This window comes from Eumetopias jubatus, unplaced genomic scaffold, assembly GCF_037043125.1.
Source record: "Eumetopias jubatus isolate StellerSeaLion01/CBP00866 unplaced genomic scaffold, mEumJub1_p1.0 scaffold_5, whole genome shotgun sequence".
NCBI classification, from domain to species: Eukaryota; Metazoa; Chordata; class Mammalia; order Carnivora; family Otariidae; genus Eumetopias; species Eumetopias jubatus.
Genome location: NW_028274811.1, coordinates 104486628 through 104501191, shown reverse-complemented (window position 1 = coordinate 104501191; position 14564 = coordinate 104486628). Strand labels below are relative to the sequence as shown.

General features: G+C 39.4%; 1 protein-coding gene across 2 annotated transcripts in view; it reads right to left on the bottom strand.

Moving 5' to 3' along the window:
- The window catches only part of RNF145 (ring finger protein 145), a 55320-nt gene extending 44996 nt beyond the window's left edge, over positions 1-10324 (bottom strand). Inside the window, exons 1-3 of one of the 2 annotated variants that reach the window (XM_028106580.2) lie at positions 10001-10089; positions 8063-8097; positions 4032-4234 (exon numbers count right to left, since the gene is read on the bottom strand). In XM_028106580.2, coding sequence (XP_027962381.1) covers positions 4032-4215 — 184 coding nt within the window. In that variant the 5' untranslated portion in view covers positions 4216-4234; positions 8063-8097; positions 10001-10089. Of the gene's footprint in view, positions 1-4031; positions 4235-8062; positions 8098-10000 lie in introns of both variants that reach the window. The other variant, XM_028106582.2, reaches the window with a different exon arrangement.
- Between the last annotated feature and the right edge of the window lie 4240 nt (positions 10325-14564).

Here is a 14564-nt window from a genome sequence, read left to right as displayed (position 1 = left end):
CAGTCTGTACAAAACTACCTAATCACTTTTCTTAAAATGCAGTTCACCTACTCTAAATCCTTCACTGACCCATGACTACATACCAAATTAAGTGTAATACTTAATATATGTATTCAGGTCTTTTCACAAATGGCCCCACTCTGCCTTTTCAATATTATTTCTATTTCCCTTTTTATATTCTACATTTTGCAAAATAGTTCTATAATTAACATCCCACCAATTATATTTAAACAATCACTTCTTTTTGCTGTTCTCAGAACCCACACTGGAAAGCATCTCAATTTGAAAGTACAATTATATTCCATAAACATGAACTTTAACCACACCCTATCCTGATTTTTAAGCTCTTAATAACAATTAAAGGATATAAAAGGGGGAAAAGTCACAATTGCAATAAAAAAAAAATCTAGGATTGAACTTAACAATAAATGCCCAAGACTTCTATAATGAAAACTTTAAAACACTCCAGAAGGCTCAAAAGAAATCTGGAACATAGGGAGGCTCTCTATGTCATACACAGAGAAGAGTTCACATCTTTAAGCTATCTCATCATCCTAACTTAAACTAAGTAATTCTAAAGTTCACATAGCAAACAGTATCAGAAAAACTCTGAAACAGAAATAAAAACCAATGAAGGGACTAAGTCCAGACAGTAAAATATAGTCTAGGCATTCAATAAGACCACACATTGAAAGAACAAGAAAAAATATTCAGAAATGAAACCAAACAGATGTGAGAATTTAGTATATAATAATCAGTCAGGAAAAGTTGAACTATTTAACAAATACATGGAGACTACCAGATAGTTATCTGGGGAAAAAAAATTTTACCCCTAACATAATGTACATGCAGATAAAATCCTAAGCAAAGTGAAGATGTAAATAATGAAACAAAAATAATGGAATAAAACATGATAGAGAAGTCTTTTCTAATAATTGAGTCAAAATTCTAACTTATAAAAAAGGAAATTCGACCACATTAAAAACAAATTGTGCATGTCAAAAAAAAAATCATAAACCAAAATCAAGACAACCAAAACTGGAAAAAATAATTTCAACCCAAATTGAAATTCAACCCAATAATTTCAACCCAAAGGGCTAATTTCCCTAATGTATACCAAACTCCCACAAATCAGCAAGAAAAGGCTAAAATCCAGAGGAGGCCAGCCTAACTACTGTGTTGGTGCTGTGTCTCCCTTCAGCTTGAGCTGTAGCCCCAATAAAGCCTCGCCTGTGCCTTTGGGGAAAAAAAAGGGGTGGAGTGGGCTAAAATCCCATACAAAAGTGAGCAAGGGACATGAACTGACAACTCTCAGAAGAGGAAACACACATTTTTCTTAAAACATGTAGATAAATACAATCTCACTCATAATAAGAGAAATACAAATTAGAACTAGTTAGAACACATCCATTTTCCACCTACTGGAATAGCCAAATATAGAGTTTGATAACACTGTTTTGATAAGGATGTAAAACTGTAAGAACTCTCAACCACTGTGCAGGTACAAAACAGTAAAACCCTATGGAGAGCAATATCGATCAGTATTACAGATGTGTATACTCTTTCACCCAGAAACTTCACTTCTAGTGATTTATCTCAAGGTTATATTTGCACCTATCAGAATCATAGCTATATAAAATTATTTAGTGCAACACTAAATGAAAATGCAAAAAAGAGTATTTAGTTCAATGAATTATGGTATAGCCATACAAGGATACTATGCCACTACAAAACAGAATTGGGAGGGCTGGGGGGAAAATAAGTCCTTAACCATTTAACCAGAATCTTAAAATTTGGCGTAACAGAAAGTGTCAACATAAAAACAGAGAAGAAAGCTTTATTTCATGAATATCTAAAAGCAGTAGTTATGGCTCTCTGATACATCATTGTTAAAACAAACAAAAGGTCGAGAATGTGTATATCATCCTATCATTTGTACAAAAAGGAAGACATACATTTATAACTACATACTTAATATCTTTATACTGACATAGGTACATAAAAACATCTCTAGAATTTTCACAAGGAAATAAAAATAGCTACTTGCTGGGGCTCAGAAAATTTAGTGGATAATGAACAAAGAGGAACATACTTTTCACTGTATACTTCTTATGTTTTGATTTTAACATAAAAAAATGTATAAGTACCTTACTAATTTTTAAAAAGTAAGAATTTTAAAAATGTATTTAAGGGTGAAATTTGGTAAACTGGAACATTATGTAAACACTACCTAAATACTCTGACATGGAAGTTACTCTAACCAAAAACCTGTTCAAGCTGAAAATGTCTACGTAGATGGTGTAATCACTGAGCTTATTCTACCACAGCATGTAATAAGTGTATTTAAGAAGGCTCAGTTGAGCTCCTAAAGTTATAAGCCAGAGTATGAACTTCTATGTAAGAGAACCCATTCAAATTTCTAAAATTAATGTTTCTGGTTATTAGGCAGTTGCTTTTAAAATAAATATTTCAAGCTACTTTTAAAATAAATATTTCAATCTATTCAGAAATAATATATGTGATAAGCACATTTTTTTAAACCACAGCGTGAATTACTTTGCTGATTAAGCTAAAAATCTAAGCCAAGTACCGAATTGTTCTTCTATAATAGATTGGAATTATTTTCCAAAAATTGGCTAACATACAAAGCCTTTAATAAAGGGCTGAGAATTATAGTGTTTTGCAGCATAAAAGAACCTTCTCATTTCACAGAATTTCCCAAGGTAGTGCCACCTAAGAGAGATGAATTTATTGTACCCAGATGTTCTGCTTCTAGTGTGTTGCCTTTTCTACTATACCATACTTCTTCCCACAATGGCTTACTTGGGAATCTCTTAGAGCTGTAAGGGGTTTTCAGGGCTAAGCTCTGGAACTCAAAAAGTCCTTCTATAGATAAAAATAAATCTCACAGAAACAGGACAAACCCTTACAATTTTATAAAACATACACTTGCATGGGCAATTCTAATAATAAAAATAATATTAAACCACTACAGTACATCATTCAAACCACATCTTGAGTTATACAATAGCAATGTCAAGTGAAAATATATTATTGCTATCATTACATATAAATAAAAAATTAACCTAAAAATTAAGGATCTTAACTTTCATTCTAGATAAATTTTTATCTGTTTCCTTCCTGTATTTTTTTTCTTTTGTTTTTTCTAAGATGTTATTTTTAAGTAATCTCTGCACCCAAGGGGGAGGAGCTCGAACTTACAACAACCCTGAGATCAAGAGTCACATGCTTTACTAACTGAACCAGCCAGGCACCCCTCCTGCCTATATTTCTTGACTTCAACTTCTTTAACCTCTCAATATTGCTTTTACTGTTAACTCCAAATCATACCAATTACATTTCAAGGAGTCTTTTTTAAAAATATTATAAATGTCATTTCCAACATTTCATTTAACTGAAATAAATGCCTTATGTTCAACTGATGTTAATGTTTTGGAACAATAAAGAATGTTGCATTTAAAAAGCTTTCAAAACAGACAAATTAGAACAGGCCAAATGTCTGGAAAGGTAGTTCTCATTATTTTCATTTTATCATATTAAAATCTAAAATGTTTCCTTCTGCCTTCTAGCTTCATCCAGTAAAATAAATCCAACACTGTTTTCCTCTAGCCCTAATAACTCATATACAGTGATAAGACCAATTACACTACAAACAAGATTTCCTAACATTCATCAATGGCTGTATCACTGTCATCTCAATATAACCAAATTTCATTTCACTCACACATCTCAATATAACCAAATTTCATTTCACACAAAGACATAAATCAGAATGCCCACTAAAAGATTAGAAACGGTAATGTAGGGGTGCCTGGTGGTTCAGTCGGTTAAGCGTCCGACTCTTGATTTCAGCTCAGGTCACGATCTTAGGGTCGTGAGATGGAGCTCTGTGCTGTGTATGGAGCCTGCTTAAGATGCTCTCTCCTTCTCCTTCTGCCCCATCCCACCCCACCACGCGTGCTCTCTCACTCCCTTAACAAAAGAAGAGAAAAGGTAATGTAGACACTTACCTACATAATGCATATTAAGAGCCAAATACTTATACTGGAAAAGAGGGTTGTTACTGAGGCTACTTCTTTGGATCTGCTGGAAGAAAGAGCTGACATCCCATCTGTACAGGACATCCAACAGCATGATGCTTGGCACCCTCAGGGCCACATTTAACACTGCTTCCAGTTTTTCCTTTGCAGCCATGTTTTTTCTTGGAGCAGACCTAAATTCAGGAGACATAACATATAAAATTAAGTCACCTCAAATAGCTTTTAGATATCCTCTTATGAATCTAACGGATTGTCACAAACTATACAATAACTATGTAACAACACATAAAACTCTTTAGCCACATCTACTATTTCCAGGTATTCATAAAATAATCCTTGTATTGGGTTTTCACATTGATTCTTTCAGTTCTTCCCAATCTGATTAAGTGTTAAGGCCTCAAAATTTATTTTTAAATTTTTAAATCCAACTCTAGGCACTAGCAATAAAACACCCTAATAATACTATAGCTTTTGTCCAACTACCTTAAAAGGAAAAATTCACTCCTATAAAATTTATAAAATTGAGATTTATGTAGCTCTTTAAAAAGAGCAAATTTTAAGTGGCTATTATATGAAAAAACCTAAGCTATTCAATAAAAATTTGGTAACTACACATTCAGTTTGCAGCATCTCACAGTCTATCCTTTTCTGTATTACTTACAACCAAAACTGAACTACTGAATTTATATGATATAAATATAATTCAGAGAACTCATGATACAGATAAAGAAAACATAGTTTGCAATATTGTTTCCTTCAATCATTAAAGTTAAAATCTCCATCTGAAATTCCCATAATCTGCCTTCAAAGTGGGGAAATAATGCTTATCAAATTCTTCCTGTGATTCACAGATATGCTGGCACAAGGAAGAAGTCAGGCTTTGGAGTCTGCAGCCCTTGTCTTTGCTCAGCTGTTGATGAGTTGTAGGAGTAGAATAAAAAAAAAAAAAGGAAGGGAAGGAAATGAAAGATCTCCAGGACAATTCTGTGCAACACTGCTTTATATGATAGAGCTTTAAACTAATCCAAAGAATTATGAGAATAAGGCAAACAGAAGTGGGTTAAAGACAATTTTAAGAGTAATGATAATTCTGGATTGTTGGCTCTGACAATATCCTTTTAAGAATTTTGCTGAGAAAGCTAAACAAATTTTCCAGCTTTGGCAGTAATTTCAGAATTACAGGACAAACGAAAACATTTATTTCTGAAGAAAATTACAGTGACAGATTGGTATGCTATGGTTAAATATTTGTCAGTATTTCCATTTTACCCTCTAATTTTCATAGCTTCCTAGCTCAGTTAAAAAAAAAAAAAACATTGGGGAGGGATTAAAAAAAAAAAGGAGTTCAATTCGACAAACCATCATTATAAGTTTCTCAATCACTGAAAAACTGATTGTATTGATCACTGAGTGATCATATATCATTCCCATTACTCAGAAGTGATATATCCAGAATGCAAAATAAACATTCTCATAAATACTAAATTCTGATTACTTTAAATGAACAAGACCACTTTAATAATTTTCCTACATAAGAAAAAATACTGTGAGACAATCAAAACTGAATGTTGTGTCCTAATGGGAAAAAAAAACACTGAAAAATAAAAACGCTAATCAACATTTACTGCAAATTACAGCATTCAGGAACCTCAATTTCTCAAAGCTCATATTATTAAAAAAAGAAAATCTTGAGAATACACCAAAATATCACATTAACATCCTTTCAAAAGTAGGGCAAAGGTGATTTTTATTACCTTCTTTTTCTATTTGCCAAATGTCAAATATCCATTATTGGGGATTAAAAAAAGAAATTCATTTGTAAAAAGTGTTAATACATCTAAGCTATCTAGATAACTAAGAAAATATACTTACTCAGGTAGTCAAACAGATAACTCAGTTTGTTTTATTTCAAAGTACATAAACAATAGATTTTTCTCACAAACCACCAGTCATGTGTGAAAGCCATCACAGACTGAGATAATAACATCACAGACAGGCTTTATACTCAATGGAAAAGTAACTCTTTTCCCATATTCTAGAATCCAATATAAATCACAACTGCTTTTGTAGGGACTACTACTGAGTTAATACTTGTGGACTGTATTTCTTTCATCTCACTTGGAGCCTTCCCCTTTTTTAATGTCTTGATTTTTTTAAATGTACCCACTTTCACCATTTTTTGTAGCTCTCAAAAGGATAAAGAAAAAAATTTAAACTAAACAAATAACCAATCCTGCATCAGAAATCAAGATCTGAACAACTAGAGGGAAAAAAATCTCCCTAATTCTTACAGAAGATCATCTCTATTACAAAAGAGGGCCCTTAGCAGAAGGGACAAATTCCCTCTCAATTACCACTATTCCTGCCTCACAAATAGAATAAAAAGAAAATCTTGAATTCCTAAAGCTCTCATTACAGAAGAATATCGGAGACTGATCCCCAAATTCTACTGTATAGTAAATCCAACACTCAAATGTCTGAATTAAGGAGGACCTTGGATAGAATGAAATATGCCCACTTAATAACAACTCTACTGCTCACTAAACATTTCACCTATTTCTGTATGTGAGCGATATTTTAGCAAGTTATTGGCAAGCTGGCCCTGTATATGGACATGGGGGAAACAAATTCAATATATGGAAAACTAAATATAAAATGCTACCCACAAGGAGCTCAGTCAGTTAAGTATCCAACAGGATATCAGCTCAGTCTTGATTTCAGGGTCATGAGTTCAAGCCCAGCATTGGATGTTGAGCTTACTTTAAAAAAAAAAAAAAAAGTCTAAAATGCTACCCACAAAAGCTGCAGAAAGACCAAAAAAAAAAAAAATCCCCCCCAACTTTATAACTTTGAACCTGTCTGAAGTGTAAGGGCCACATGATAGGGTGATCACCATCACAAGTAAATATACGCATTCTATACTCCAGCACCTCACACTAAATTAACATCTCAATAAAATGTGGAAACATAAAATCGGGTGCTTGAGTGGCTCAGCTGGTTAAGTGTCTGACTCTTAATTTTGCCTCAGGTCATGATCTCAGGGTTCTGAGATCCAGCCTAGCATGGAGCCCTGCACTGGGCTTCCCACTCAGTGGGGAGTCTGCTTGAGATTCTCTCTCCCTCTTCCTCTGCCCCTTCTCCCCTTCTCCCCCTCAAATAAATAAATCTTTTAAAAAATAAATAAACAAAATAAAATCACTGAACTCATTCACATTTGCCAAGCCACTCTATTAGAAGCATGAAGTAAAAATGGAGATTTCTCTCCTGGGGTAAAAAGATTGTATTTCTATGATGTTTGGTTCAAGCCTAATTTATTTTTTTCCGAGATTTATTATCAGAGCTAATGAGCATGTTCCAGGTCAGAGGAAGCTTAAAATTCTCTTAAAATCAAAACAATACTAGATAATCCTCAAAAATAAGCAGAGGAACTGAATGCAAGGAAAATCTAAAGCCTGATACTCCTACAGCCAAATATATAAGCTATTTCCTGCCCTGTACAGTTACACAAATTTTCTCCTACATCAAAGATTTTTATATTTCCTCCTTAAATGTTATAAGAGCTGGGAAAGTAATATGCCAAAACAACCATCTCAGCAAGTAATGTAAACTAAATGTGACTCAAACTTAAAGATGGTTTACACAGTGGGACAGCTTTAAAAAAATCCTTTCCAAAAACAGCAAAAAAAGACTCAACAAATGCTAACCAAAAACAGGACCACAATGATTTCATTAAATGACTTTCCCAGGCTTGGAAACAGCAATCACTACTTACACAGTACTGTCCTGTGCAAGTATAACGTTGCACAGTTCACCATTCATATCTGTGGGTTAGGAAACACAGGAGTCTCATTCTACGCTTTCCTGAAAACACTGCGTTTTGGTTTTGAATATGAAGAAATGAAACAAATCATCCTGAACAATTCGGAAAATATACGTTTTTAAAGTCATGGCTTGTCTGTTGAAGAATTATGTTAAGAAAAAGAAACAAAATTCAATCTTACCAAAAAAAGGATATTCACATCTCCTAGATAAACTCCTTTAAGAAAAAAAAGCAAAAATAAGAAAGCTGTATAATCCAATTTTAAATTCAGTACAACAGAAAATTTAAGGCTGTAAGTTTCTACACCTTTTTCTCCCATGAAAAGAAAAAAATCATTTCTCTTTGTCCAATCCAACAGAAAAAATTCTACCATCCGCTAAAACCAATCTCAAGAAAGGTTTTCTGTCTGTCCATATGTTAGGATGGTAAGCCCTGAAAAATGTTAGAGGGCAAAACTAGAGGCTAAAATCATAAGTAAACTCAGCCCAAAACTGACATACCCGGTAGGAGAACGCACTTCTTACATAAGCATTGGCACATGTTTTAAATATAGCTGGTCCCCCCCACTCCCACACTACTGCTAGCTAACTTTGTATGTACCTGATTTCCACATAAACTACTAGCAATTCTGTGGTTTCTCGGTATCTCCAAAGTGGCAAAGATACGGAGTCCACTCTGAAAAACCGGACCATCTTTCAACTCTTAAGGGGCCAGAGAGAGGGAATAAAAACTGCTATCTCTGCCATTGGGCGCTCAGCCTGGGTCACGACTGCAGCACCGACAGCTCATCCTTTGGGCATGATTCAAGATTCAGTAGAACGGCACAGTCCGTATTTTAAAAAATAAAGACACACAGTCCTCTCCTTTCCTTTCAAACTAGTTTCCTGTTTACTGCAGACTGCGATGCAAAGCCATCCATTAATCTTTGATGCCTTCTCACTGCAAAGCCCCCTTCCTCTCTCCCCGCACCTCCTCCCCCGTCCCGCCCCCCCCCCCCCACGCCTTGCCTGCTGATCTCAGCTGCGTTTGAACTATAGTAACCCCAACCCAGCTCGCTGCAAAGCAGGCAGCGCAGCAGCAGGGCCGCCGCGGGGCTAGGGGGATTACGTTCGCAAAAAACTCTGCCAGTAGAGAGGCCCGTGCCAGGGAGCTCCCCTCCTGTCTGGCCAAGGGTACTGGCTCCACGGCGCCACGCACCAAAAAGCTTTCAAAGACAGACGCCGGCGAAGTTCATCATCCCCGAGCAGCAAGGGGACTCATTCCTAAAGGGAGGCCAAGGGTCTCGGGTGGAAAAAGCAGAAGAGGAGTAGGGTGGAGAAGGGATGGCAGACGAGAGAGGAGGGGATGGGGACAAAAAGGAAGGGATGGGCAGCGCTCTCACGGCAAAACAGGGCTGACAGATGGGATGCAGAGCAAATGGGCCCCCATTCAAAGTATGGCTTGGCAGGCCTTTCCGCACCCCCAAACAACCTCAAACCGCATTAAAAAGAGGGAGGAGGAGGTTGAGTAGACCAAAGAAGGATAAGTCAAAAGAAAAATGGGAGGGAAGCTTGGAAGCAAAGTGGACAAAGACGCAAAAGACGGAAAGTTGGGAGTGGAACTGGAGAAAAGGAGCTGGAAAGGAGCTGCTAGGAAACGAGTAGCTCAGTAAGGGGCTTAGAAAAGGCCTCGAAATGGGGTCCTGGGGAGGCGATGGGGCAGAGCTCACAGAGAGGACATTAGGAATGCCGGGATAGGAGAGGGATGTCTCCAGGAGGGTGAGTAGTTGGGAAGGCGGCGCACAGGCCCGAGAGCTGGGGGAGGGGGCTCTGTGCGGGGCCCCGGGAGGGAAGGCAGAGTCGGAGAGAGCCGGTGGGGGGCCAAGAGGTCCAAGGGAGCGACAGACGGTTAGGAAGGAGGGGGTGCAACGGGTGAAGAGGGGATGGGAACGCCGCCGACGCTGGGAGGAAGGAGGGAGGTGAAACGGGGCACGGAGCTCCCCTCTCGTCTGGCCCCGGGGCTAAGGGGGAGAAGAGGAAGGAGCGGGCAAAGGGGTGGGGGAGGGGAGAAGGGAGGATGTGCGGGGGGCGGGGACGCGACAGGACGAGAAGAGGCCAGCCGGGACGGACGGCTCGGTCACCTCGGGTTGTGGCCTCCCTCCCGGCAGGGTTGTGCCGCCGGCGGGCAGGCGGGCTCCGCAACTCCCCGGCTCTCTAGCCCGCCTTCCCGTTCTCCTCCAGCGGCGGCGGCGGGGGCCGGGACGGCGCGGCTCACAGCGGCGGTTCCTCCGCGCCGGGCCTTGGTTGCAGCGTCTTGGGAGGCGGCGGCAGCGGCGGCGGCAGCGGCCCAACCCGTGCGGTCACCATCGTCCGCGGCGGCAGGCGCTCGCGGGCCGAGCCCCTCAACAGCCGGCGGCAGCCATGGCCTACTGCGCTCGCTCCTCCCGCCCCCGGCGCTCTGCGGCGGCCGCTGTCCGCTCTCGCGCTCTGCGCCTGCGCGCGCTGCGCCCCTCCCCTCGACCCCGCCGCGCGCGCGCGCGCGCGCTCCCGCGCTCACTCATAATCGCACCGCCGGGTGTTCCCGCGCCGCCCCCAGTACGTGGGCGGGAGACACGCGCCTCCCGCGGCCCATGCCGCGGGCCTCAGGCAGCTATGGAGACACATACCAGGCCGACACCTGCACGCGCACCGTGACACGCGCCATTCTGACACACGTGTGCTCTCACACTCCTCAAATACCGGGAGCCACAGGCGCTCACACCCACATTCACCTGCCGGGACCACGTGGGAGAGTTGGAGGGGCTGATCCTCGCTCGGTGCAACCGCAGTAGCAATGATACCAGAATTTTTTTTAACTCCCTCACTGACTGGACTAGACTGTCAACTCCATGGCGTCAGGGACCAAGTCTGTGATGGCTCAGCAATGCCTAGCACAGAACAGACGCTCCATAAGCCTCTGTTGAATAAGTGAGTGGATGCATGAATAAATGAATTGAAAATGTTCACTATCTTTAATTTTAAAATTTCGCTCCTTGGTTTAAAGAATTTGTTCAAAGAATTTTACTGTAGTATGAAATTAAATGGTATTTGTTTCTTTTGGTTCAAGTTTCAAAACAGATTAGTGTATACACCCCCTTCCCAAGGGCCCCACTGACCAGCATTCTTACCTTAATTTAAATGTCAGCATATCTTTTAGGGCAGAAACTCCCCACTTCCCAAAACAAAGCCTGAAGCACGTCGTGTGTGCACAGAACAAAACAAAGATGTTGCTAGTCTTCTGAGCTTCAGCAGGGATTCGTTCCCCAGTTTTTCTAGGACCTCACCGAATCTCCACAAATCCCTCAGCCCCACCTGCCCCCTCTCCCCGGAAAAAACAAAAAAACAAAACCCTACACTGTTCCTTGCTGAGTCTTTGGTTAGTTACTGGAGAGCCAGTCGCTACTAGAAACCAGTCTGGCCTTTGATGTTGGCAGCGATTTATGTACACAGAAGATACACACCCAGTAGGTAAAATGTTGCAACTATACTGGATCATCCTGAAATTGTGAAACCTCAACTTTTGCACGTTACAAGAGAAATTAATGTACTTTAATCTAAATTTCTGTGTTGGGGACCCTCCTTGGAAATTCAAGTCTCTGTCCTCTGTATTTTAAATGGTGAGACTCCAATTCCTCACAACCTTTGTATCTTGCTAAAATTGTAAAGTAAGCTCTGCATTTAGCAATGTAATTCCTGGAGGCATCAATCAGATTCAGAGGAACTTCCCTTCCACCAGTTTGATAGCTCTATAGAAATGAAGCTTTAGGGCGCCTGGGTGGCTCAGATGGTTAAGCGTCTGCCTTCAGCTCAGGTCATGATCCCAGGGTCCTGGTATCGAGTCCCGCATCGGGCTCCCTGCTCCTTGGGAGCCTGCTTCTCCCTCTACCTCTCTCTCTCTCTGTCTCTCATGAATAAATAAATAAAATTTAAAAAAATCTTTAAAAAATAAATAAAAAAGAAAAAAAATGAAGTTTTAAAAATTTCTGGGAAGTGTGTTCCTAACTCTCCATAGACAACCTTTCATCCTGGTGCCTTAGACTACTTTAGAATAATCAAACCTGCTACATCCTAGAGAGGCAATTTATGAGTCTCTTATTATATATAGCCTGGTAAGTAAGAAATTACAGAGGCCATATGACTAATGACTAGAATAGAAAACTGCCCAAGATAGCAAAGCCTTATTCCTTGGTTTCCTCCCCATTTTAACAACTTACTACTGACTCAGGCAAGAAAATGTAAGGCCAGAAACAGATTACAAAGAAGTCAAAATCTACATAACCTTAAATTCTAACTGGATTTATTTCTTCTTTTAGGGTGAATTGCAGAACTTGAAAATACTCCTTTAGTATTGTTACCGGATTTGTGTGTTTTGTTTAAATGCAGGAAAAGGTCACCTCAGTTCTCACATTTCCTTTTTTAAAGGGGAAAAAAAATGGCTTCAAAGTCATATAACCCTCACTAGTAAGTACTCCGGACTTGTAAAGGCAGGAAAAAGTCACATGTCTTTTTCACCTTTGAATTTTACAGCAGCTGCCTATAAATGCTAAAGTTCAAAACAAGCAAAGAAAATTACTCTGGTAATGAAAGGGTTACTGCTATTATATTGCTGCTAATCCAGTTTCAAGAAAGCTCCATATTGCCAGATACAGGTAACCAAATCAAACTAAAAAGACAAAAAGCAGAGAGAAAGACTGCGGGTGGGGCTGTGGAGAAGATTGCTCAAATAAAAAGCAGTCACAGTGTAGAAAGTACTTTCTAGAGGCACCCAAACTCACCCAAAACAGCCAAGGTCAGGAGCAAAACTTATTGTTAAGTACCTGGAGCCAGGCTTAAGAAAACGCCCAAATGCCACAACCTCGCCATGAAAGGAATTAGCTTCAGGGTCATAAGTAAAGAACTGGAATGTTTATGACTGTGGAATGGGAGACCATTCAGGATTCCAAAGGTTATCTTCCTGTTCATTAAATGTATCCAACATTGAGGAGGAAGTCAGCATAAAGTTTGGAAGAGTGCATGTTTGTTAGAGCCCTAGCCATTCCAAAAGACTAATCCCTGAATGCCTTATGAAACCAACTACTGCTAATAATCCCACAGAAATTGTCCTCTGTTGCAAATCTGCAGATAATTGACAGCCAATTCACTAGGCCTTCTAGATCCAGAGATAAGAGCTCATATAACAGACTTCATATAATGGGGCCCAAATCCAAAAAACTCAGATAGCCAACACTGGAAATATGGGGGAAAGGAGACTTATCATGTATTCATTTATTCACACACTTTCTTCCTACAGGCACTTTGAGGTTTTCTCTGTGTAATTCCAAAATTAGTTAACTTTCTTGAATAGAAGAGTCAAAATGATATATAAAAATTTCATTCAACCTGACTACCCTCATGGTTTGATTTTGAAAGTCAGTTCTAAGAGGAAAACTAGTTTTCTTCAGCAACATGGTTCAGTAAAGGGGAAATTAACTCTTTTTGAGATATAATTGAGATATAATTCACATACCATACAATACACTTTTAAAGTGTACACTTCAATGGTTTTTAATAGATTCACAGAGTTGTGTGACCATCACAATCAATTTTAGAACATTTACATCCCCACCTCCCTTCGAAAAAAAACAAAAAACAAACAAAATGAAAAACCCCTGTATCCCTTAGCAGTAACCCTCTTTCTCTCCAGCCGGAGGCACCTACTAATCCTTCTGTGTCTTACAGATTTGCCTCTTCTAGACATCTCATATAAATTAAGTCATACAAGATGTGATCTTTTGTGTCTGCCTTATTTCCCTTAGCAACATGTTTTCAAAGTCCATCCATGTTGTAGCATGTATAATTATTTGATTTCTTTTTACTGCCAAATAACATTCCTTTGTATGGCTATATCACATTTTGTCTAGCCATTCATCAGTTGATAGACATTTAGGTGATTGCCACATTTTAGCTCTTAGGAACAGTGCTGCTATAAACATTCATATACAAGTTTCTGTGTAGACACATGTTTTCATTTGTCTTGGGTATATACTTAGAAGTAGAATTGAATTACCTGGTCATATGGTAACTCTGTGTTTAACTTTTTGAGGAACTGCCAGACTGTTTTCCAAAGTGGCTGCTTCATTTTACATTCCCACCAGCAGCGTATAAGGAGAGATTTACTCTTAGATTCAGATACCCCTACCTGTTATATATGGGACCCTGTGCCAAGTGTTCATAATTTACAAACATCTCCATGTGTCATCTGTAAAACAGGGATAATGACAGTTTCTATTTCACAGGATTATAATAAAAAATAAAATAACATAACAAAGTTACAGTACAAAATAAGCCCTCAGTATAAGTTATCAGTATATGTTATTAGTGGCTCCCTCGGTCTTTGGTATCTGGTTGGCAACATTTATTCTGTAATAAAATCAGATAGAGATAAAATTATAACTCCCTATTAACAGTAAGAAATGCATACACATAGTTGGTGCTGAATAAATATTTTTCATGGATAATTGTAAAAGCAATAGAACTGGGCCCCTGGGTGGCTCAGTCATTAAGCGTCTGCCTTCGGCTCAGGTCATGATCCCAGGGTTCCGGGATCGAGTCCTACATCGGGCTCCCTGCTCGGCGGGAAGCCTCCTTCTCCCTCTCCCATTCTCCCTGCTTGTGTTCCCTCTCTCA